At 39.0% G+C, this 10411-nt stretch overlaps 1 protein-coding gene across 1 annotated transcript in view; it reads right to left on the minus strand.

The window, feature by feature from the left end:
- Positions 1 to 3027: 3027 nt before the first annotated feature.
- The window catches only part of LOC110458252 (tRNA-splicing endonuclease subunit Sen15-like), a 7684-nt gene continuing 300 nt past the window's right edge, over positions 3028 to 10411 (minus strand). Inside the window, exons 2-4 of the mRNA XM_021509866.1 lie at positions 8882 to 8963; positions 5609 to 5795; positions 3028 to 4657 (exon numbers count right to left, since the gene is read on the minus strand). Coding sequence (XP_021365541.1) covers positions 4405 to 4657; positions 5609 to 5795; positions 8882 to 8963 — 522 coding nt within the window. The 3' untranslated portion in view covers positions 3028 to 4404. The remainder of the gene's footprint in view (positions 4658 to 5608; positions 5796 to 8881; positions 8964 to 10411) is intronic.

The following is a 10411-nucleotide window of genomic DNA, read 5'->3' on the forward strand; positions in this document are numbered from 1 at the left end:
TTAGTGTTCTATGTCCACTTCTATGCTCTCATAGTGACAGACAGACCTACTACTGATGTTCTGTGTCAATGTTTGTACACACACTGAACATTTGAACTGATGTTCTGTGTCAATGTTTGTACACACACTGAACATTTGTACTGATGTTCTGTGTCAATGTTTGTACACACACTGAACATTTGTACTGATGTTCTGTGTCAATGTTTGTACACACACTGAACATTTGTACTGATGTTCTGTGTCAATGTTTGTACACACACTGAACATTTGTACTGATGTTCTGTGTCAATGTTTGTACACACACTGAACATTTGTACTGATGTTCTGTGTCAATGTTTGTACACACACTGAACATTTGTACTGATGTTCTGTGTCAATGTTTGTACACACACTGAACATTTGTACTGATGTTCTGTGTCAATGTTTGTACACACACTGAACATTTGTACTGATGTTCTGTGTCAATGTTTGTACACACACTGAACATTTGTACTGATGTTCTGTGTCAATGTTTGTACACACACTGAACATTTGTACTGATGTTCTGTGTCAATGTTTGTACACACACTGAACATTTGTACTGATGTTCTGTGTCAATGTTTGTACACACACTGAACATTTGTACTGATGTTCTGTGTCAATGTTTGTACACACACTGAACATTTGTACTGATGTTCTGTGTCAATGTTTGTACACACACTGAACATTTGTACTGATGTTCTGTGTCAATGTTTGTACACACACTGAACATTTGTACTGATGTTCTGTGTCAATGTTTGTACACACACTGAACATTTGTACTGATGTTCTGTGTCAATGTTTGTACACACACTGAACATTTGTACTGATGTTCTGTGTCAATGTTTGTACACACACTGAACATTTGTACTGATGTTCTGTGTCAATGTTTGTACACACACTGAACATTTGTACTGATGTTCTGTGTCAATGTTTGTACACACACTGAACATTTGTACTGATGTTCTGTGTCAATGTTTGTACACACACTGAACATTTGTACTGATGTTCTGTGTCAATGTTTGTACACACACTGAACATTTGTACTGATGTTCTGTGTCAATGTTTGTACACACACTGAACATTTGTACTGATGTTCTGTGTCAATGTTTGTACACACACTGAACATTTGTACTGATGTTCTGTGTCAATATTTGTACACACACTGAACATTTGTACGAATGTTCTGTGTCAATGTTTGTGTTCACACTGAACATTTGTACTGATGTTCTGTGTCAATGTTTGTACACACTGAACATTTGTACTGATGTTCTGTGTCAATGTTTGTACACACTGAACATTTGTACACATGTTCTGTGTGAATGTGTTGTTAACATTCTATATGACCTGAGGTATCCCTTGTCCCTTGTAGTTTAGGAAGCGTGTCTTTTATGTATTTTGGGTTGTGCATATTGAAACCTTTGTTATTTATATAATAACTTCAATATTATAACAATGTTACATTCCAACAGATAATATTCAACATAGGTAGTTATACATGTCTGTCATAAGCTTCTATGTACTTCGGAAATATAACACTCATGTTTGCAGGTTTTCTATTTGTTTCAACATACTTGTTGTTCCTCAATGCAACTGACCGCTCTATGACCTTGGAACCGCTCTAACCTAGGAACCCGTAACTTTTTGTCTGGGCTTCAGTGGTCTGTTTGTTGTTCCTCAATGCAACTGACCGCTCTATGACCTTGGAACCGCTCTAACCTAGGAACCCGTAACTTTTTGTCTGGGCTTCAGTGGTCTGTTTGTTGTTCCTCAATGCAACTGACCGCTCTATGACCTTGGAACCGCTCTAACCTAGGAACCCGTAACTTTTTGTCTGGGCTTCAGTGGTCTGTTTGTTGTTCCTCAATGCAACTGACCGCTCTATGACCTTGGAACCGCTCTAACCTAGGAACCCGTAACTTTTTGTCTGGGCTTCAGTGGTCTGTTTGTTGTTCCTCAATGCAACTGACCGCTCTTTGACCTTGGAACCGCTCTATGACCTTGGAACCCGTAACTTTTTGTCTGGGCTTCAGTGGTCAGTTTGTTGATGACTGCTCTGAAATAGGAAGCTGTTGTCCAGGTCTCCGTGGTTACAGCTGACCAATGTGTTGGCTAGGAACCTGAAGTTCAGGTGTCCATGGTCTGTATGTAACTGACCACTATATAGACTGGGATTTATTTTCCAGGCCTTCACAGTACATGGCTTTGGAACCCTTGGATGCAGTGAAATCTTGTTGAAATGTACTGTGTATTCTGTAACAGTTGGATATACGCCACTGCAGTAATATCATATAAAGTACATGGCATCTCTTCCATTTACAAATATTATATCATGTTTAGTTAGATAATGCAAGTATGCATTACAGGTTGTCTCCCTTCCTTTGATAGATGTCTGGGGTATAATCAGAACCAAAGACATTCTAAAACATCCCGCTATTCCTTGATTCATAGAGACGCTGGTTCAGATCACTTGTCAAATGAGAAAGTGTTTGACAGTGTCTCTTCTGATTGGATCCCTTTACCATAAGGACGAGGGAAACATTTGTGATGATTGACTATTAAGCTTACCTCATATATTTACATGTTGTACCTGTTATACTTATTATATACAAATGTACTAATATTAAAACCAGAAAATTGATCTCCGTGTTGTGATTTGTATAATTGGTATTAAAATAACCTAGTCGGTTTCAGTACTGTAACAATTGGTTTATAGTCTATAGTTTATATATACAATATGATAAGCCTCTTTCTACAGATTACTAGAAAATCCTGTTGTCATTCAGAAGACTGGTTAGCCTTTTCAAATTGTATTTATATCAACATCTTTAAATCCCAATGGTGTACACAGATAGAGATTTTACAAAGATTTTATAATAAGATAACATACAAAGAGATACAGTATCACATAGTAACATAGGTAACTGGAATTAGATAGTATGTATTTTCATTCAAGTCTGAAATTCCGTATTCGAATACATGGAAGCAATGAAAATAACAGACCTCTGCTACATCATATTTTTTATTACAAGAAGAAACAACTATCAGTAGATAAGCATGAAAACTCTTAGTGCAGAACCAACTTCTGTGTCGTGGGATGAGGGAATACGTCACTGGTATACCGTATGGTCGTAGTGTTTAAACACTGAATACTGATAGTTCTATACATCCAAATGATGTAGCGACAGTGTTGAAGTACCTTATATCGAGATAATGTAAGTGTACAGAATTATCAAAACAGGGAATATACTTCTACAATTAAAATCCATAGCATTACAAACAGAACAAGAAATATCTTCAAAATATAACAAAGAACATAATTCATTTTTTAGAAACAATCAAATAATCTAGTATTCTGTTTAAATGCCCTGTTCCATAGTAAGTCTAAAGTGTTTAGAACAAATGCTGTACTAAGATACACTCGGTTCAAATCATTCCGTACATAAAATGATGCTAAGACTGTACCTATCCAATTGTTATTTTTTACAGGGAAAAAATAGTAGAATTTAATCTTTGAAATACCATTTGTAAATAGTTTATACAACAATATACAGAAGCTATAGACTACAGAAAAACAGGCAAATCATTTCATAAAACATTCACAACTTTGCAGAGGAAATGCTGACATCTTTGATATTACAAAAAAAATGTCCAGTGTTTTAGCTGTGTAACCCACAATCAGTGTGATCCGGCTTTGTAGTGTGTTGCAGCTGTGTATTTCAGCATGTTGCAGCTGTGTATTTCAGCATGTTGCAGCTGTGTATTTCAGCATGTTGCAGCTGTGTATTTCAGCATGTTGCAGCTGTGTATTTCAGCATGTTGCAGCTGTGTATTTCAGCATGTTGCAGCTGTGTATTTCAGCATGTTGCAGCTGTGTATTTCAGCATGTTGCAGCTGTGTATTTCAGCATGTTGCAGCTGTGTATTTCAGCATGTTGCAGCTGTGTATTTCAGCATGTTGCAGCTGTGTATTTCAGCATGTTGCAGCTGTGTATTTCAGCATGTTGCAGCTGTGTATTTCAGCATGTTGCAGCTGTGTATTTCAGCATGTTGCAGCTGTGTATTTCAGCATGTTGCAGCTGTGTATTTCAGCATGTTGCAGCTGTGTATTTCAGCATGTTGCAGCTGTGTATTTTAGCATGTTGCAGCTGTGTATTTCAGCATGTTGCAGCTGTGTATTTCAGCATGTTCCAGCTATGTAATCAGCATGCTCCAGCAGTTTTCTTCAACATGTTCCTGCTGTGTATTTTAGCATGTTCCTGCTACCTAATCAGCTTGTTCCAGCTGTACATTTCAGCATATTCCAGCTGTGTTATTCAGCGTGGTCTAGCTGTGTATTTTAGTGTGTTCCAGCTACCTAATCGGTGTTTTACAGCTGTGTACTACCTCACAAAGTTCCGTGTGTCTCTATGATGTGTTCCGTCTTACTTCCTTCCGTTTCATTTGAGCTGTCAGACCTGCGTTTCTTTTCAATGTATTTATTTACACTAGCGATCACATCTATTCTCCTTTTGTTGATGCGTTCTGTATGATACAGTTTCTTTTTCTCTGTAGTTTCAGGAGAGGCTGGAGGCACAAGGCCATCTGATATTTTGTAGTAAACAGTTGTGGAATCTGTGTCCATAATAGCCATTGTTATACTGAAAGAAACGAAACACTGTTATTAAGATCAAATAAACATGCCCCCCCCCCCCCTCCAAAGATAGTGACATGTCTATGAATACTTTACCTGAACAGGAGATTTGAGTTCTTCATGACAGCGACAAAATTGTCCCTAATATCATACTTTTACAAAGACAATACACAATTTTGTGGAAACCAAATTCTGTCAAAAGCAAATCACACTCCTGACTAACTCGCTTTAAATGTGAAGCATGTTTGGAAAATAACATCAAACTATGTTTCAAATAAAGTGGGAGTACAGGAACTTGTATGCATTTATTCTAATTTTGTACAGTAGAAAAATGACAGTTTAAATACTGAAGTTATGTCAATCAGTACCTATGGATACTTATGTCAATCAGCACCTATGGATACTTGTGTCAATCAGTACCTATGGATACTTATGTCAATCAGTGCCTATGGATACTTGTGTCAATCAGTACCTATTGATACTTGTGTCAATCAGTACCTATGGATACTTGTGGCAATCAGTACCTATGGATACTTGTGTCAATCAGCACCTATGGATACTTACTGAAGTTATGTCAATCAGTACCTATGGATACTTATGTCAACCAGTACCTATGGATACTTGTGTCAATCAGTACCTATGGATACTTTGGTCAATCAGTACCTATGGATACTTGTGTCAATCAGTACCTATGGATACTTGTGTCAAGCAGTACCTCTGGATACTTGTGTCAATAAGTACCTATGGATACTTTGGTCAATCAGTACCTATGGATACTTGTGTCAATCAGTTCCTATGGATATTTGTGTCAATCAGTACCTATGGATACTTGTGTAACAGGAGAGGTAAAAAGCATGACCACACTGGGACCTGGACCTCCGAATACAAGATGGACAGTGGAATCACCTGAGCTACCTAGTCACCAGTGATCACTTCCGTCCAGTGCCACTACGCTTACCCTGATGTGTGGTAGCTCTCCAGATTTAGTGTGTGGAGGTAGGTCTGGAGATCACTAGGGGTAACGGTGCACCCCCGAGGAAGGGGCAGCACCAGTTCCCGAGGGGTATGTCTAGTGGCATGTCCAGATATAAAAACAAGGTCAAGCTCACAGCAAGGATGAAGATCAAGATTCCACCATTGTTTTGCTACAAAAATAATACAGCCAAATAACTAAACAGTATTTTTTTATTTAAACATTACCAGTGTGTCAATGTGTTACCAGTGTGTCAATGTGTTACCAGTGTGTCAATGTGTTACCAGTGTGTCAATGTGTTACTAGTGTGTCAATGTGTTATTAGTGTGTCAATGTGTTACCAGTGTGTCGATGTATTCCAGTGGGTCAATGTGTTACCAATGGGTCAATGTGTTACTAGTGGGTCAATGTGCTACTAGTGTCAATGTGTTATTAGTGTGTCAATGTGTTTCCAGTGTGTCGATGTATTCCAGTGGGTCAATGTGTTACCAATGGGTAGATGTGTTACCAGTGTGTCAATGTGTTACTAGTGGGTCAACGTGTTTCCAATGGGTCAATGTGTTACCAGTGTGTCAATGTGTTACCAGTGTGTCAATGTGTTACTAGTGTGTCAATGTGTTACTAGTGTCAATGTGTTATTAGTGTGTCAATGTGTTTCCAGTGTGTCGATGTATTCCAGTGGGTCAATGTGTTACTAGTATGTCAATGTGTTACCAGTGTGTCGATGTGTTACCAGTGTGTCAATGTGTTACTAGTGTGTCAATGTGTTACCAGTGTGTCAATGTGTAACCAGTGTGTCAATGTGTTACCAGTGTGCCAATGTGTTACTAGTGTGTCAATGTATTACCAGTGTGTCAATGTGTTACCAGTGTGCCAATGTGTTACTAGTGTGTCAATGTGTTACAAGTGTGTCAATGTGTAACCAGTGTGTCAATATGTTACCAGTGTGCCAATGTGTTACTAGTGTGTCAATGTGTTATTAGTGTGTCAATGTGTTACCAGTGTGTCAATATATTACCAGTGTGTCAATGTGTTACCAGTGTGCCAATGTGTAACCAGTGTGTCAATGTGTTACCAGTGTGCCAATGTGTTACTAGTGTGTCCATGTATTACCAGTGTGTCAATGTGTTACTAGTTTGTCAATGTATTACCAGTGTGTCAATGTGTTACCAGTGTGTCAATGTGTTTACAGTGTGTCAATGTGTTACTAGTGTGCCAATGTGTTACCAGTGTGTCAATGTGTTACCAGTGGGTCAATGTGTTTCCAGTGTGTCGATGTGTTACCAGTGTGTCAATGTATTACCAGTGTGTAAATGTTTTCCCAGTGTGCCAATGTGTTACTAGTGTGCCAATGTGTTACCAGTGCGTAAATGTGTTACCAGTGTCAATGTGTTACCAGTGTCAATTTGTTACCAGTGTGTCAATGTGCTACCAGTATGTCAATGTGTTACCAGTGTGTCAATGTGTTACCAGTGTGTCAATGTGTTACCAGTGTGTCAATGTATTACCAGTGTGTCAATGTGTTACCAGTGTGTCAATGTGTTAACAGTGTGTCAATGTGTTACAAGTGTGTCAATGTATTACCAGTGTGTCAATGTGTTACCAGTGTGTAAATGTGTTCCCAGTGTGTCAATGTGTTACTAGTGTGCCAATGTGTTACCAGTGTGTCGATGTGTTACCAGTGTGTCAATGTGTTACCAGTGTGTCAATGTGTTACCATAGTGCCAATGTGTTACTAGTGTGCCAATGTGTTACCAGTGTGGATGTGTTACCAGTGTGTCGATGTGTTACCAGTGTGTCAATGTGTTACCAGTGTGTCTATGTGTTACCATAGTGCCAATGTGTTACTAGTGTGCAAATGTGTTACCAGTGTGGATGTGTTACCAGTGGGTCGATGTGTTACCAGTGTGTCAATGTGTTACGAGTGTGTCAATGTGTTACCAGTGTGGAAATGTGTTCCCAGTGTGTCAATGTGTTACCAGTGGGCAATGTGTTACTAGTGGGGCAATGTGTTACCAGTGTGTCAATGTATTACCAGTGCGTCAATGTATTACCAGTGTGTCAATGTGGTACTAGTGGGTCAATGTGTTACCAGTGTGTCAATGTCTTACCAGTGTGTCAATGTGTTACCAGAGGGTCAATGTGTTACCAGTGTGTCAATGTATTACCAGTGTTTCAATGTGTTACTAGTGTGTCAATGAGTTACCAGTGTGTCAATGTGTCACCAGTGTGTCAATGTGTTACCAGTGCGTCAATGTGTCAATGTGTTATTAGTGTGTCAATGTGTTACCAGTGTGCCAATGTGTTACTAGTGTGTCAATGTGTTCCCAGTGTGTCAATGTGTTACCAGTGGGCAATGTGTTACTAGTGGGGCAATGTGTTACCAGTGTGTCAATGTATTACTAGTGGGTCAATGTGTGACCAGTGTGTCAATGTGTTACTAGTGGGTCAATTTGTTACCAGTGTGTCAATGTATTACGAGTGGGTCAATGTGTTATTACCAGTATGTCAATGTGTTACTGGTGTGTCAATGTGTTACTAGTGTGTCAATGTGTTCCCAGTGTGTCAATGTGTTACCAGTGAGTCAATGTGTTTCCAGTGTGTCGAGGGTGTCAATGTGTTTCGGATGTGTCGATGTTTTACCAGTGTGTCAATGTGTTACCCGTGTGTCAATGTGTTACCAGTGTGTCAATGTGTTTCCAGTGTGTCGAGTGTGTCAATGTGTTTCGGATGTGTCGATGTGTTACCAGTGTGTCAGTGTGTTACCGGTGTGTCAGTGTAAGAAACACCCCTTGATAACACATTGACCTACTTTACCATGTTACTAGCGTTGTCAGTGTGTTACCGGTGTGTCAGTGTTAGTAACACCCCTTGATAACACATTGACCTACTTTACCATGTTACTAGTGTTGTCAGTGTGTTACCGATGTGTCAGTGTTAGTAACACCCCTTGATAACACATTGACCTACTTTATCATGTTACTAGTGTTGTCAGTGTGTTACCATTGTGTCAGTGTGGTAGTAACACCCCTTGATAACACATTGACCTACTTTACCATGTTACTAGTGTTGTCAGTGTGTTACCATTGTGTCAGAGTGTTAGTAACACCCCATGATAACACATTGACCTACTGTACCATTTAACTCCTGTTGTCAGTAGAGGTAGAGGTAGAGTTACTATTAGAGGAATGGCTAAGCCCGTTATCACTGTTGGTGTGGTATTGAGATTTTATCAATATGACACAGAGATAAACTCACCTTCACACAGGTCCAGGTAAACCAGGCTAGCAGCTTTCAGCTGTTCCTTATTCCGAAGCTCATATTTTTCAATTTCTTTGTACTGTATAGAAAATGAAGCTACAGAATAATTGAAGGTCATTGTGTGACTATTCTGCATTATTGATATGGAGAAAAGATGGAAAGAACATGTAGAAATGCAGAAATACTGACTTTCAAAATATTTGATGCACAGAAATTGGACCTATAGCCAAATTTACAAAATCATGATGATGTTAATGATTTAAGAAACAAAAATTGATATTTCAAATATAAAACAGGGAGAACCTATCCTTATAGATAAGATCACACATGGAATAACCTGTCATCCTGAAGCAACCCCACGATGTCATATCCCTAGTTTACATCTGTAGCTCAACTATATCCATCCAAGTATAATTCTGCAATATTCTCCCTACATCAGGAGTGTTGAATCACCATTTACTAATTCTTATTTTACATCTTGTATTAAGTCCTTAACCCCAGAAGTAATTTACAGGTGAGTGGCCATGAAGATCAATACTTTACCAACCAAAGGAACCCGAGAATCAATCAAACAGTGAAATTTTGTCTCAACTTTTGCTGATGTGCCTCATAGGCCAAGATTAATTGCAAAGTAATTGTACCATTGATACTTACACAGACCAATGATCACTCTTCCAAGAATTCAAGTTTGAGCATTGAGTGATGGAAAAGGGGAATGTTGTCCGAAAGGGTATAATTATTATCTACCTCCGATGTCCGAAATAAAAAATGCTTTTCCGACTCACTGTCGAGTGCCATACTAGCAGAATTGGAGTGACCAGAGGTATCTCATTTGGTAGAGAGGCTTCTGTCTAGAGTTTAAAGGGTCCTGGGTTCTAATCCCAATCTGGCAGTGAATTTCATTTTTCCTGTTACAATATTAGGGGATACCAGAACCTGGGTTGTATATATATATAGTGGGTCAAATTAAGACTTTCTGTTACAGGAGGGAGGAATGTAGCTGAACTGGACTGGAATAAACATTTGTTACCAGGCAGCTCATTTGGTAGATTGTCAATCTAGAGTTTGGAGGGTGTATAATCGAATCCCGGTCTGGTCATGCATTTCTCTTTCTCCTATTTGACATAATGTCATTTGTCCTATATGTTTATCTGAAAGGACATGCCTTCATTAATGAAGTGTAATATATGTCCTTACCCATGCTGTGAAACACACCTGTACGTTGATGAGTGTTGTGAACCATATCAGTAGCATATGTGTAGTATGTGTGTACTTCAAACATTTAATTGTAACTACCTAACCACAGGGGAACCGTGCCCCTCTGCCTAAACAAGAGTCGTACAAGGCCTAGTGGTACAAAGCATCAACATAGAATGACAGAATCTCTGTAAGTTGAATAGAAGTGAACTGTGTGAAAATTCTTTGACAATACGTTCTGACCAACTATGATCCAGTGAGTTGGTCTCACGGTTAGTACAGTGGCGGATCCAGAGACCTATCTGTGTGTGTGTGTGTGTGTGGGGGGGG

This window comes from Mizuhopecten yessoensis, unplaced genomic scaffold (assembly GCF_002113885.1).
Source record: "Mizuhopecten yessoensis strain PY_sf001 unplaced genomic scaffold, ASM211388v2 scaffold9507, whole genome shotgun sequence".
NCBI classification, from domain to species: domain Eukaryota; kingdom Metazoa; phylum Mollusca; class Bivalvia; order Pectinida; family Pectinidae; genus Mizuhopecten; species Mizuhopecten yessoensis.